Source organism: Leucoraja erinacea, chromosome 12 (genome assembly GCF_028641065.1).
Source record: "Leucoraja erinacea ecotype New England chromosome 12, Leri_hhj_1, whole genome shotgun sequence".
NCBI classification, from domain to species: domain Eukaryota; kingdom Metazoa; phylum Chordata; class Chondrichthyes; order Rajiformes; family Rajidae; genus Leucoraja; species Leucoraja erinaceus.
In genome coordinates this window covers 22,541,834-22,557,515 of record NC_073388.1, presented here as the reverse complement: position 1 = coordinate 22,557,515, position 15,682 = coordinate 22,541,834, and the positions used below count along the sequence as shown (strand labels likewise).

The following is a 15,682-nucleotide window of genomic DNA, read 5'->3' as shown; positions in this document are numbered from 1 at the left end:
CATTCCACACAGCTACCACTCTCTGAGTAAAGAAGTTCCCCCTCATGTTACCCTTAAACTTCTGTCCCTTAATTGTGAAGTCATGACCTCTTGTTTGAATCTTCCCTACTCTCAATGGGAAAAGCTTGTCCACGTCAACTCTGTCTATCTGGTACAATGTGTATTCATTTACGGAAGCATTGTTGGATTGTGTGGTCATAAAAGCAAAAATGATAGTTATAATACCTATTTTAGGTATGAGCCCTTGATAAGGTTTGCTGGAGCCAAATGCCGTTAAGGTCAGACAGACCATGAATCAACATCCCCTAAGCAAGTAGCATGAGGTAAATGTCATCGCTAGTGTGTTTTCAGAAATCATTGTAGATTGGCACTGATAATTAAAAAAAGTATAAAGCACCTCCCCTCCAGTCCATGTCGAACGTTGCAGGGATATGAGAGCAGTGTATGTTCAAATTACAGGTGATGCTAATACTGAAATCTGTATGCTGATTTTGCTGTAGCTCGAGTTGGATGTTGGATGAGTGCAGGAGGCAGTAATGTTGACTTCTGTCATGGGGAAATGTCCACCAACTTGTTGAGATACTCTTTGCCCATGCAGTGTCTCTGTGCTGAAAGATTGCATGTAAATTACAGACACAAAAGAGCTTTGGTGCAGATTGTTAGAACTGCCATGTATGTGCAGATGCTCTGTTGCAGTTTTGCCTGCTAGATCTGGTGATCTTACTGACAGATATTCCCTTTTCTGCCTTGTCCTTGTGCACTGATTTTGGGTGCCAATTTTGTTACAAAATGGATTAACAATAATCACAAGCAAGTTTTCATCAGGAGTTGTATCAGATGCTACATGTGTACTCGCACATAGTTGGGGATGGACAGTGAATGGGGGAAACCACAGATGGCTTTGGAAATATGGTTAAATCCTGCTTTTGAATGCACTAACTCAGTATGAACTGGCAGGAATCAATGTTGTCCAGGCCCACTGCTTCAGTTGTTGCAGACACCCTGTTATTTCAGCCTGATTTATTTCAGGAGATCCAAGCAATAATGTGACAATCAGTGGTTTAAAATGAATGGCTGGCAGTGGGTTCCAAGAATATTCTAGGGCCAGAGGACAAATATGCTGCATGAAGAGGGTTTTTATTCAAAGAGAAAAAATATATTACCAGGAAATTTCTTAGCATTTTTTTTGTGGTGGGCTGTAGTGTGAATTGGAGTTTATGTTAACCATCTATGTTAACCTTGAGTACATTTGCTATATGTGCGTAATGGGATGGTATTTAGACCAAGACACTTTAATGTTCACTATATTACTATTGATGACCCTGAATGACTACCATTACAAGTGACCAAATGACCAACATTTTACCTTAATGCTTAGCTTGACACATATTCTGCAGACACACCCCAGTTATGAAAGGTTAATGATATCATTTGGTTTTGTCAAGTGTACTGTGCTGATGTGATTGTGCTGATACAGGATTATGGCCCTGTCCCCTTGAAAGACCACTTCATTGTAAAGAGTGTAATAATAAGTGAATCACTGCAGTGTATAAAAATGTGATCTGTAGAGTCCCCGTTTGTTTAAATGAACTTCAGTGGACTTTTATGATAGCTATGGAACACAGTTGGAATTCAATGTCTGACTGAGGTCTGAAGGCTCAAGTTTTTGAGAATGGTTGGAATTGAATTTTCTTAATTACAGAATATTTTCTACAGCGAGAGAACACAATAAATCACATCTGGCTGATCTCTATTTTTTCTGCCTAGGTTTCATCTGCCCATGGACTCTCATCAAAGTGTCAGCCTCCTGTGGCGAATAAGCTCTATGTGAGTTATGTAGATAATTCTTTGCTTGAACCGTCTCCACACCCCCAGCAAAATTGTTTCTTTCAGATTCTTACCGGGTTTGTATTTGAAAATGAACACTACTACTGCTCCTGATGCTTTACCAGATGATAACTACTTACGGCATTATAAAAATATGTTCTTATCACTCCTGGCTGATTTGCCAATATGTTTCATATCCTTATTCTTGACCCATGTGCCTGTAGGAACAGTTTATCTTGTCTATCTGAACCCTCCTGACTTTGCAAACCTCTAACCTTTTCCAATCATCTCTGTTCCAAGGTAAGCAACTCCAGCTTCAACCTACAGTGCTGAAGTTGTTGTCCAAACTTTCTCCGAGCACAATATCCAGTTGTGACTAAGCCAGTGCCTTAATAAAGTCATTGTGATCTCCTCACTCTTGTACTCACTGGCACAAATTATACAACATGGTGTGCTTTTTCAAACCACCTTCCAACCAACCTAGCCACTATGTACCCCTGATCTGTAAATTCTGGTGCCTCTTTTAAATCCCTGCCCTCTGCTTCATTTTGCCTCCTCGTAGTTTCATATTTTTCTCTATGACATGAAAAAATGCCATTTGCCCATTGAGATCCTGTCACCTCTCGGAAAAATCCCATTTACCCTCATTGTCCCTTAACCTCCATTCTCACACATGGCCATTGATATCATCCTTGGCAGGGGGATGGAATCCAATGGAGTGGTGAGTCTGGTGGGAGGATGATATGGAAGTGAGTGACCACAAGTTCATCAGACAGAATCAGTAGGAGTACGGCAAGGAGCAAGAAAAGGCAATTAGATATAAATATTTATTTCAATGGCAGAGGCCTGACAGGTGAGTCGCATGAACTCTGGGTTTGGACAGGTACATGTGACTGGGTATTATAATCTGAAAGCTTGGCTAAGGGATGGACAGGACTGGCATCTTATTATTCCAGGGTGCAGATGCCACAGGTCTGATAGAGGTGGGGTTAAAAGAGGAAGGGGAGTTATTACTTTATTGATTAAGGAGAACATCATGCAACAGTATGAGATTACATTACTGAAAGATTGTCCAGTGAGGTTATATTTGCATAGCTGAGAAATAAAAAGGGAATGATCACATTGTTGGAATTGTACTTTAGGGGCCCCAAATAACCAATGGGAATCAGAGGAACAAATATGCCACGTGTTTGAATATGGTTGCAAGACTAATAGGGTTGTCATGGTAGGGTATTTTAACTTGCTCAAAATAGACTAGGATATCCATAGTACCGAGGGCTTAGATGAGGTGGAATTTGTCAATTGTGTTGAGGAACATTTCCTCAGGCAATATGTAGAGGGCCATTCAAGGGAGTTGACACGGCATGATCTCCTCTTGGTGAATTGGTCGGGGCAAGTGACTGAAGTATCTGTGGGTGAACCTTTTGGAGCCACTGATCACAGTTCTCCTATCAGCTGTAAGATGGTTATGGATAAAGACACGGCTGGTCTTCAAGTTAAAGCTCTAAACTGGGGGAAAAACAACTTTTATTGTATCAGACAAGAGCTTGATTACAATAGGTTGTTCACGGGCAAAGGGGCAAACGAAAGGTGGGATTTTTTAAAAGCATGATAGTGAGATTTCAAGGCATGCTTGTTTCTGTTAGAGTGGAGGGTTAGGCAGATAGGAGTAATGAACCCAGGATGACGAGAAAAATTGAGGCTCTGGTTATGAAAATGGATGCTTGCGTCAGGTACAAGCAGCTGGGGTGAAATTTATCCCAGTATGGAGGATTGAAGAACAACCCTAAGGAGGAAATCAGAAGGTTGTAAAGGGAGAATTACCTCTATCCACCTTGTAATTTCCTCCAAAGACAGAGCTCGCAATTGAATGCCAGTTTTGATGATATGGTGCTGGGAAAGCGATCAGTCGTTATACTGTAGCTAGGTTTCTTCCTCTGTCTGAGTGAGCCCACGCTAATTGGAGGAACAGCACCTCGTATTTCGCTTGGGCAACTTACAACCCAGCGGTATGAAAGTTGATTCCTCCAATTTCAAGCAACACTCCAACATCTGCAGCAAAAAACTGCAGCTGTTCTACCAATCGGTGGAAGCCAGTGTCATCCTCTTCGCTGTTATGTGCTGGGGCAGAAGAGCGATTGATGCGGAAGCCAACAGGATAAACAGACACATCAGGAAGGCTCTGTCCTGGGGGTGGAGTTGGATTCATGGGTGTTGGTCTTGGAGGGTAGGATGCTCCTCAAACTGCAGAGCATCATGGGCAATACAGCTCACCCCCTTCACGACATACTAATCAACCTGAGGAGTACCTTCAGCCACAAATTGCTTCCACCAAGCTGCAGTACAGAACGCCACAGGAGATGCTTTATCCCTGTGGCTATCAAACTGTACTCCTCCCCCTTCTGTCGTGGGGTAGACTGACTGCCCCCTCTCTTCCCCCCCCACCCGCCCAAATCTTTGCACATCCCCAATCCTTTCCACACGACACTTGAATTGCATGTTTTGTGTATCTTGTGTGTTATGACTGTTGACAGATCAATTTCCCTCTTGGGATAAATAAAGTTCTATCGTATCGTATCATTCCCATCCCCACCCTAGGCATCCTACTAGTTCCACTGTTCACATCCCTGTATCTCTCTCATTAGCATATCTTCCCCAGCCAACAATGGGCCCTTATGGACTCCACCCTTCCTGTAATCTATTCCCGGCCCTGATTTGTTCTGGCCTCCAGTTTCCTGCCTTTCCTCCATACCTATCTTTCAATCTGAAGAAGAGTTCCAACTCAAAACATCACTTGTTCCTTTTCTCCAGAGATGCTGCCTGACCTGTTACTCCAGCATTTTGGGTCTATCTTCAACTGGGCACACTGACCTCTGAGAGAACACTGAGAGATGTCAGGGTGAGGCCCAGTGCAAATTGGGGGACCAGCACCTCATATTTTGCTTGTGGACACAAATGTTGGAGAAACTCAGCGGGTGAGGCGGCATCTATGGAGTGAAGGAATAGGTGACGTTTTGGGTCGAGATCGTTCTTCAAACCTGACCCGAAACGTCAACTATTCCTTCTCTCCATAGATGCTGTCTCACCCACTGAGTTTCTCCAGCATTTTTGTCTACCTTCGATTTTTCCAGCATCTGCAGTTCCTTCTTAATCCTATTTTGCTTGGGTAGCTTACACCCCAGCGATATGAACATTGACTTCTCTAACTTCAAATAGCCCTTGCTTTCCCTCTCTCCCCATTCCCTCCCCATTCCCAGTTCTCCCACCAGTCTTACCGCGACTACATTCTATCTCTGTCCCACCCACTGCCTTGACATCAGTCCGAAGAAGGGTCTCGACATGAAACATCACCCATTCCTTCTCTCCAGAGATACTGCCTGTCCCGCTGAGTTACCCCAGAACTTTGTGTCTACCTTCGAGAGAACACTGATTTTGGTTTGCTTATCATTGGAGGATTTTGTGGAAATGTTGATTTCTCAATTACCTTGAGGTATCTGTTGTAGATGGTTCAAGTCTATTTGCTAGACCAGCGTTTCGCAACCGGGGTTCTCCGGAACCCTAGGGTTCTGCGAAAGATTGCTAGGAGAAAAGAGAGAAATAGTGATAAACTAGACTAGGGGTGTCAAACTACCGCGAAGCGGTCCAATCCGGCCCGCGGGATGATTTCCCCATTGCCAGAGTGGGCTGCAGCTGTCCCCAGTGCAGGGGTGTCCAGGCTCCCCCTGAGACGTTGCTTGTGTGCGTGTGCCTCCCTAGTCAGCCGTGCGCTCCGCATATGGCTCGAGAGTTCGCGGCTGCACGCTGCTAGCATTGACTGACACCCGATCCACTCAATCGAACTGCAGATGCCGCTCCGGGGGGGGGGCATTATTCCCCCAATATCACTCGCCTATACAAACCTATGGATGTTAAAATGGCGATCCCGGCCCGGCAATCCTCCCCCAACTGCGCAGGCGCGGCTGACGGGTCCCCTTTGTGACGCCAGAGATCGCCGTTGTGATGCGAGTCAAAATGGCGATCTCAAAATGGCGGTGGGCCCGGCAACCCCCAACTCATGGGTTCCTTGAGACATGAAAATTATTTCAAGGGTTCCGCAAGGGTAAAAAGGTTGAGAAATGCTGTGCTAGACCATGCATTTAGTGCCAAGTCTGAGACCATGATCTTCAAGAGCCCCTTTCCTCAATTGTCCAAAGGCTGCACACGCAATTGTTGGCATTGATGAATTGTATCATCATTGCCCACTTTCACCAAGTAGAGGCCCTGGAGATGTAGGTACATGTTTTCCAGTCTCTGAGAATCCTAATTTTCAGTAGGCAGCAGGGGTAGGTTGATAGGACCCCGTTGCAGATATTGAGTGTAAGACCCATCTTGTGTGTTTCAGTTTAGTGAAACACCAGAATAAAATATGGGGATAATTACCTCATAAGATCCTGGTTCATAATTTTTTATTTTTTTTTAACTCTGTAAAACCTGCCTGCAGAATCTCATCTCTTTTTCTAACTATGTCATTTGCACCAATATAGCCCACAACCTTTAGTGCAATCCTCGATTCCGTGTGCCACCAAGGTGATAACTACATCGTCCTATAAATTCTGCAGCCCGTCCACTGCACTAATTATAGAATCCACTATCACTTTTCTCTTGACTTTTCTCCATCAACTCAACACAATTGATTCCCAATGCTTCTCAGGGAAAATCTCTCTCCGGATTTTATCCAGAACAGAATACGTGCTTGAGCTTTTGTCCTTTGCAGCTAAGGTGGGGAAAACTACACTTCCTTTATGTCCTAAAAAGTGCGATTGTAAATTTTGATTATGGGCGGGGCAAAATTAAATTCTGCTGCAGTGCAGTCTTTGGTCAAAACCTAGCCAGTGTTAGCAGCCCTGATGAGAGTTGTTATTTTGGGTGGGGCGGCAGTAGATTTTGGAGTTGTTGGTGCCTGTGAATTGTATCCCAGTGTGAAAACCATCTCAGTCGAAGATTACTTTATATTAAAAAAAAAGAAAAATACTGGCAACATCTTCAAACCAACTATCTAATCTTGGCAAAATCTGGAAGTGTAGGAGGTTAAAATAGCCGTGTCTGATTTGATCTCTCTGGCTCCTCTTTATAGCAAACAAGGAGGCTGTAGATTCGTGCTTTAAAAGGCAGATCGATACCTGATTACGCAAGTAAATAATTGAAACCAAAAAGAATTTCAACCCATTACACAAAGTAAACGGGTGTGGAAAGCAGATGGGCGTAGAGGCAAACATGTTTTAATGAGCTTTAGGCAGGGTTAAACGCTTAGGGAAGAAGCAATGGCAAAGGGTAAATGGATATTGAAATGTGACTAAACAAAAGACATGCAAAGAAAGCATACGAGGATAATTATTCCAGGGAAAGATTCAGAAGCAAGGATTTGGGGAGTTTTAATAAATGAAGGGGAAGGACTGTGTAAATGATTTTTTTTTTTAAAAGGAAAAGAAAAACCCAGTTTAGCAAGGAGAACCGCCTACGCCTGTGACAGCAGGGTGTGGTTATAGACAAGCCTCGTGATGGAGACATATTTGGAACTGAATTCTTCAGAGAGTAAATGAACTGAAGACATTGAACAGAAGGATCGGGAGAGAGCAAGGGGGAGAGGGAATGTTAAAAAGGAAACGAGCAATCCATGGTGATTACCAAGGAAGAGACTGGAAAAAGAAAGGAAGTATTTGATGCTGAACATAAAAACAAAACCATTAGTAATTTACTTTGAGGATTAAATGTTACAAGTACTTGTTACTTAAGTAACAAACATTTTACTCGGACTTGAGAATTGCATTGTTATTTTAATGGACATGGATTGCAATTTTGCATTGATGGAAATGGCAATGGCAAAAAGACGTTTAAAAAAATGTTTTCTTTGAAACTTAATGTTTTATCACTGAAACAACAGTAAAGGCCCAGCTCTCATAGCTGGAAGTGCTTTAGGGCGAGGATGACTAGATTCTGCCTTTCTTGTTGGGATCCCTCAGTTTGTGGAGGCTTTGACATAACAATGAGACCTGAGTGTTCCTATAAATGCTGGATTTCAGAAATAATCTAGAAAATGTTGGAAATGCATTGATTCTGACAAAAGGTTCATAGCGAAAACATTGCCCCCTCGGTCTTTCTGATGCTAATTAGCTCGCTGCTGCCCATTGCGAGCAAATAGGTTTATGAATTTTGGGCGTAGCCCTTGTCCATAATTGCTAGATGTGTGTACTCTGAAACAATAATATGCTTTCCTATTAAAAAAATATGTTCAATGCACAGTGCCCTCCATAATGTTTGGGACAAAGACCCATCTATTTATTTGCCTCTGTACTCCACAATTTGCGCTTTGTAATAGATTGTCAGATTTTAATAAACGCCATTTTTATACATTTTGGTTTCACCATGTAGAAATAGTCTCCCCCCCCCCCTCCCCCCCCCATTTCAGGGCCATAATGTTGGGGACACAGCAATGTCATGTAAATTAAAGTAGTCATATTTTGTTGCATATCTTTTGCATGCAGTGACTGCTTGAAGTCTGCGATTCATGGACATCACCGGTTGCTGGGTGTCTTTGCTGGTGATGCTCTGTCAGGCCTGTATTGCAGCCATCTTTAGCTTATGCTTGTTTTGGGGGCTAATCCCCCTTCAGTTTTCTCTTCAGCATATAAAAGGCATACTTTGCTCTTGCCATCACTGATATGTTAATCTTTGTCTCATCTGTTCACAAGACCCTTTCCAGACTGTGGTTGCTCTGTTAAGTACCTCTTGGCAAATTGTAACCTGGCTATCCTATTTTTGCAGCTAACCAGTGGTTAGCATCTTGCAGTGTAGCCTCTGTATTTCTGTTCAGATTCAGATTCAATTTTAATTGTCATTGTCAGTGTACAGTACAGAGACAACAAAATTCATGAAGTCTTCTGAGGACAGTGGTCATTGACAAATCCAAACCTGATTCCTGAAGAGTATTTCTGATCTGTTGGAAAGGTGTTGGGGATTTTTCTTTTATTATAGAGGGAATTCTTCTGTCATCAGCTGTGGAGATCTTCCTTGGCCTGACAGTCCCTGTGCGATTAGTAAGCTCACCAGTGCTCTCTTTTTAATGATGCTCCAAACAGATGATTTTGGTAAGCCTAAGGTTTGGCTGATGTCTCTAACAGTTTTATTCTTGTTTCACAGTCTCATAATGGCTTCTTTGGCTTTCATTTGCATAACTTTAGTCCTCATGTTGATAAACAGCAATAAAGGTTTCCAAAGGTGATGGAAAGACTGTAGGGAAGACTAGGTGATGAGAGCTCTTATACCTGCATGAAGGAGGCAATTAAACACACCTGAGCAATTACAAACACCTGTGAAGCCATGTGTCCCAAACATTGTGGGGCCCTGAAATGTATAAACACTGTTATAATTTCTTCATGGTGAAACCAAAATGTATAAAAATTGCCTTAATTAAAATTTGACAATGTGCTCTTTAACCACGTGATTTTTTAAAAAATATTACAAATCTCAAATTGTGGAGTATAGAGGCAAATAAATAAATGACAGGTCTTTGCCCCAAATATTATGGAGGGCACTGGAGTTTCTGCATGGTGACAATGTGCATATTTTATTTTTACCACAATTCTTTAACTAGTATCACTGTTGGATGTCTCCTTGTGTTACCATCTCTGCCAGGCCCAGTTTCAACGGCAGCAATGCAATATTGATGCTGCCTCTTGCAAAGCTCAGTTGTATAGGATAACTATTGCATTTCTACTTACTATGTCTTTCCCTGTCCACTTTAGGAGTAGAAATGAAAGCAGCTGTCAGATGTGCAGGTGTAGTCTTGAGCTTGTTGTTTATCCTTGCTACTTAATCCCTCCTGCGGAATAAATGGGATGCATTCTACAGGATTGAAAATGTTTCTATATTAAAGGGATTCAAATAAAGTGTAATTGCAATTCTACGATTGAGAGGATATGTGTTGTTTATCAGAGAAAGCACACTCCGCACATAATGTCAGTCCTTTACAGTCACTGGGGAACAGAATAAGGTGTAGTTGTTTTTTTAATTGGAAAAAGTGCAAAGGTACTTTTAACAGGTGTAAACTTATTGTGGAGAAGCTGGGAGACTGGGATCTGTTTGCATAAAATTGTTGTAATCGGGGGAGCACCTCCGTTTCATTGCTGTATTGAAGTGCTGTTGGCTGCTATTGTAGTGTTCAGGGAGTGGGAGTGAAGTAGGGAAAAAGCATTGAATTCAGACCATGAAGAAAACATGAACAATTAATGAGAGTTTTTGGCTTATGCGTGACAGCCATCAGACCCGAATTATTTTAATAAAAATATTATTGAAAATCATTGAGAAGGGGTTGGGGGCTAACTGCTGGTAATTACCTTGGCAAATTTGCATTATTTACCAAATGTGAAGGTGTGCAATATAATTCATTTATTTTCTAACAATTGTGCAACAGATTTACAATTAGTGTTTTGATCAGCCTTCGCACAGCTACTTTCCTATAACCGCCAATTTCTGAACCAACCTGCAGAATCCTAGTCCTACCTCAGCAGTGGAACGCTCTGGACCACCTTTTGGCATTACCATGGGCATGTTTACTAATTGTGTTTTTTACGAATGTCTTTTTGCAGTCTTTTATTTTCGCTAAATGTGTAATTTGTTTTTGAGTGTGGCCGAAATCTATGTACTTGTGATGTTGCTGTAAACAAGATTTCCATTGTACCTGTACCACACTGTATTTGTGATAGGCAATAAAGTCAACTTGGCTTCAAGTAATAATAATTTCCAAATTTCAGTGAACCACTGGAGTCCATTGTCAAGGATGTGGTTTACATGGTTTAAATTGGTTTTTATTCCCTTGGGTCCATACTGTGGGTTTGAGAGTAGGAATTATGAGCTCAGGTGAATTTGAATGCTGGCCTGCTGAAAGGAAGCAGATTGTTCTCCCAGTCTGAATTGTTTTGGAAAGCAAAGGGTGCGGTGAACCTCCCTTGGCAGATGTGTGAAGGCACAGTTTTGTTGAGTACATGACTGGTGTTTACTTCATTTATAAATAAGTTTTGAATTTGAATTGGAGCACCCCTCCCTTTCTCCAATTTCTGCACCCACTGCCCCCCTATCAGAACAAAGCATAGCAGATCTTCTCGGCAGTTTTGTTTTTCTTCTCTTTTCCCCAGTGACGAGGTGGAAACTTGGAGCAGTGCCAGTCTTTTTTTATGCGACAGTGGAGGAGGAGAACGGATCCTGCTCTCGTAGTAGATTATTTTGTGCCCTTGTGGAATGTCACAATCTTCTCAACTCTACCATACCCTCCCCAGAACACACAAACACATTGTCCATGGCAGAACTGCATACATTGGACCCTAGGGCTCCCAACATGACTATCTAAATGGCGTAAAGTTGGGAAAAGGGGAAGTACAACGGGATCTGGGGGTCCTTGTACATCAGTCTATGAAAGTAAGCATGCAGGTACAGCAGACAGTGAAGAAAGCGAATGGCATGTTAGCTTTTATAACAAGAAGAATTGAATATAGGAGCAAAGAGGTCCTTCTGCAGTTGTACAGAGCCCTAGTGAGACCACACCTGGTGTATTGTGTGCAGTTTTGGTCCCCTAATTTGAGGAAGGACATTCTTGTTATTGAGGGAGTGCGGCGTAGGTTTACAAGGTTAATTCCTGGGATGGCAGGACTGTCATGTGCTGAGAGAATGGAGCAGCTGGGCTTGTACACTCTGGAGTTTAGAAGGATGAGAGGTGATCTCATTGAAACAAATAAGATTTTTAAGGGCTTGCACATGCTAGAGGCAGGAAACATGTTCCCGATGTTGGGGGAGTCCAGAACCAGGGGCCACAGTTTAAGAATAAGGAGTGAGCCATTTAAAATGGAGACGAGGAAACACTTTTTCTCACAGAGAGTGGTGAGTCTGTGACATTCTCTGCCTCGGAGGGCGGTGGAGGCAGACAGAATCTCGCGCTCAAAGCGTGAGAGTTGGCAGCCCTGTCCATGGGCAGGTGCTGGTGATATCTGCTTTGAATTGCCAAGTGTGCAAGTTGAAGAATGGAGTGGAATTGGTTGTGTGGTGTTTTTCTTTTTGTTTTCTTTTCAGGGAACCCAATTGTCTTTGTAATTTCAGCAAAGTTTCATGGTGGACTCGTCATCTATAAAATAATTCAACAATCTTAATTGTTATATTACTCGACTTTGCATTGGTAAATGTATATCTGGGGTAGAGTTAACCTTCCAGGATTATCCTGGAGACCCTAAAAATGTAACAAAGCACATGGAAGTAGGTCCAATCAACCCATGAGAAGCATGTAGATGAAGGTACAGATGAGGGAAACAGCTGCATAAGAGGGCACAGTGGTGGAAGGAAGCACTCATTAATTATGGTGAAACTTCCAAGAACATGTCTAGCAAGAGTAGTCGGGACCAGAAAGCTCCATTATCTTATTCTCTACAACTGACATATCAGTTTCAACCTTGATAACTATAATGTTCTATTGACTGCTCAGTGAATCCTGTCGGATAATGAATTTGTTTTGAACTTTGTAATGAAAATTGGATTAGATTTATTCGCCAGTAAGCTATTATCCAGATGAATCCACTGGCAAACGAGGTAAGTTTGCAGTGAATCGATAGAGGTTATGTTACATCTACCGAGAGTCTCAAACATTAGGGAGAAAGCTGGCCTAGTATTAATCATTTATTGGAGAATGCAATCTGAACTGTTTTGCTTTAGGATGTTGGTGATCTGGAGGTAAGTAAGCAACAAATTCATTGCCAGAAAGGATTTAAGAACTGCAGAGAATACAGAAAGATGGTGCACTTACACTGCAAGTTAGCACATCTTTGAATGCTCCCATGAGTTTGTCAACAAATTAATGTTGAAGTGCAGCTATCGTTATTTTGTAGCAAATTCTAGATGCAGTGATATTCTATAAACAGTAAAGGAGATTGTAAACCAACTGGCTAGTTAATTTGTTTTTGTGGTGGTGGTTAAGGGATGCACTGCCCTCCATAATGTTTGGGACAAAGACCCATCATTTATTTATTTGAGATAATTTGAGCTTTGTAATAGAAAAAAAAAAATCACATGTGGTTAAAATGCACATTGTCAGATTTTAATAAAGACCATTTTTATACATTTGTTTCACCATGTAGAAATTACAGCAATGTTTATACATAGTCCCCCCCCGTTTCCCCCCCCCCCCCCCCCCCATTTCAGGGCACCATAATGTTTCGGACACAGCAATGTCATGTAAATAAAAGTAGTCATGTTTAGTATTTTGTTGCATATCTTTTGCGTGCGATGACTGTTTGAAGTCTGCGATTCATGGACATCACCAGTTGCTCGGTATCTTCTCTGGTGATGCTCTGCCAGGCCTGTATTGCAGCCATCTTTAGCTTATGCTTGTTTTGGGGCTAGTCCCCTTCAGTTTTCTCTTCAGCATATAAAAGGCATGCTCAATTGGGTTCAGATCGAGTGATTGACGACCACTCAAGAATTGACAATTTTTTAGCTTTGAAAACTCCTTTGTTGCTTCAGCAGTATGTTTGGGATCATTGACTTGCTGTAGAATGAACCGCCGGCCAATGAGTTTTGAAGCATTTGTTTGAACTTGAGCAGATAGGATGTGTCCATACACTTCAGAATTCATTATGCTACTACCATCAGCAGTTGTATCATCAACAACGATAAGTGAGCTAGTACATTCAGCAGCAATAAATGTCCAGGCCATAACACCCCCACCGCAGTGTTTCACAGATGAGGTAGTTTGCTTTGGATCTTGGGCAGTTCCTTCTCTCCTCCATACTTTGCTCTTGCCATTACTCCGATATAAGTTAATCTTCGTCTCATCTGTCCACATGACCTTTTTCCAGAACTGTGGTAGCTCTTTTAAGTATTTCTTGGCGAACTGTAACCTGGCCATCCTATTTTTGCAGCTAACCAGCGGTTTGCATCTTGCAGTGTAGCCTGTATTTCTGTTCATGAAGTCTTCTGCAGACAATGGCCATTGTCAAATCCACATCTGACTCCTGAACAGTATTTCTGATCTGTCGGACAGGTGTTTGGGGATTTTTCTTTATTATAGAGATAATTCTTCTGTCATCAGCTGTGGATGCCTGCCAATCCCTTTGCGATCAGTAAACTCACCAGTGCTCTCTTTCTCCTTAATGATGTATCAAACAGTCCTTTTAGGTAAGCCTAATGTTTGGCTGATGTCTCTAACAGTTTTATTCTTGTTTCTCAGTCTCATAATGGCTTATTTGACTTTCATTGGCACAACTTTGGTCCTCATGTTGACAAACAGCAATAAAAGTTTCCAAAAGTGATGGAATGACTGGAGGAAAGACTAGGTGCTGCGAGTTCTCTTAGACCTGCATTAAGTAGACCTATAAACCCACCTGAGCAATTACAAACACCTGTGAAGCCATGTGTCCCAAACATTATGGTGCCCTGAAATGGGGGGACTATGTACAAACACAGCTGTAATTCCTACATGGTGAAACCAAAATATATAAGAATACCCTTTAATAAAATCTGACAATGTGCACTTTAACCACATATGATTTTTTTTTTCTATTACAAATCTCAAATTATGGAGTACAGAGGCAAATAAATAAATGGTGGGTCTTTGTCCCAAGCATTATGGAGGGCACTGTATATAGATATATAGGCCAAGTCACATGGGCAAGTCACATTCACACCTGAACAAGCTTTCATAAAACAACTGCCAAATAATTGATATGAAATACAGAGGCTTGAAAATGAGCTTGAAAATCTTGAAGTCCCCTCTGGTCAAATGTGCTTGCAGAAGGACTTGTAAGAGTTTGTTCAGGTGAGGGCACATAGAAACACGAGAATCAGGAACCAAGCATTGTTATAAAAACCTATGGAAACGGGTAAAGAAATAATCTGGTCAAAACCAAACATGGTGTGAGGGAGAGAGGGCGAGAGAGGTTGTTGTAGAATTGTCAGTGGTATTTAGTAGGTTTCACAACAAACAGTTGGTGAGTGAGAAAGTGAGTGGCCCTTTAAGTTGTCAGGCTATAGAGAGCAGACAGCATTATGCAAAGTCAATTGGTTTGAGTAAACAGGGGAAAAGTAATTTTTGGAAAAAATTTACAAAACAATATTATTTAAAGAGAAAAAATAACTGCACTTTTTGAATTATATCAAAAATGCCAGAAATGTGTCAGCTTTGTAAATGTGTACTGGAAACGGGTAAATCCTACATTCCCATGAACCTGTTTAACTAATACATGAGATCATGGGTTGAGAACGTATACCCTCACTGCCCTTCGGTTACCTTGCTACTTTATCTTTCTGACCATCGCCTACCATTTTGGATTATCTCGACAAACTATTTCTCATTAGGCTTGGCATCCTGATGTCCATGTGTATGTTTTTACAATGTAAATTCATATTGTTGTAACATTACCACAAAGAAGGTAAAGTAATTGAATGCAGCAATACTTCGCAATAACATTATTTTTTTAAGAAATGTATGCTCGAGTTTTATTTGGCTTAATGATCTGCTGTATGCCAAGGTCATATTGTATTTGATAAAATGATTAAAGGGCCTGTCGCATTTACGCGGCTTTTTCGGTGACTGCCGGCACCCGTCACATGTTGAAAATTCAGCGGCAACCAGAAAGACACAACGACCCTCTGGGTGACTAGGAGTCTACTCACGACCATACAGGCGACACCCTGGCGACATGTTGCGGGGTGAAGCTTTATTGTCGTGAGTAGTCGCCCAAAGAGTCGTACCTTGTTCTGGTCGCCACTGGATTTTCAACATGTTGAAAATTTTCAGCGACCTGTAACGATCTTTGACGAGTGCCGGCAGTCGCCGAAA

The 15,682-nt window shown here is 41.8% G+C and overlaps 1 protein-coding gene across 5 annotated transcripts in view; it reads left to right on the top strand.

Moving 5' to 3' along the window:
• The window catches only part of LOC129702164 (Krueppel-like factor 12), a 126,797-nt gene that overhangs the window by 52,441 nt on the left and 58,674 nt on the right, over positions 1–15,682 (top strand). For 3 of the 5 annotated variants that reach the window (XM_055643779.1, XM_055643781.1, XM_055643782.1), the window contains one exon: positions 1,768–1,827. The exons of the other annotated variants lie outside the window; for them this stretch is intronic. In XM_055643779.1, the coding sequence (XP_055499754.1) occupies positions 1,768–1,827 (60 nt within the window). The remainder of the gene's footprint in view (positions 1–1,767; positions 1,828–15,682) is intronic. 5 annotated transcript variants of the gene reach the window in all.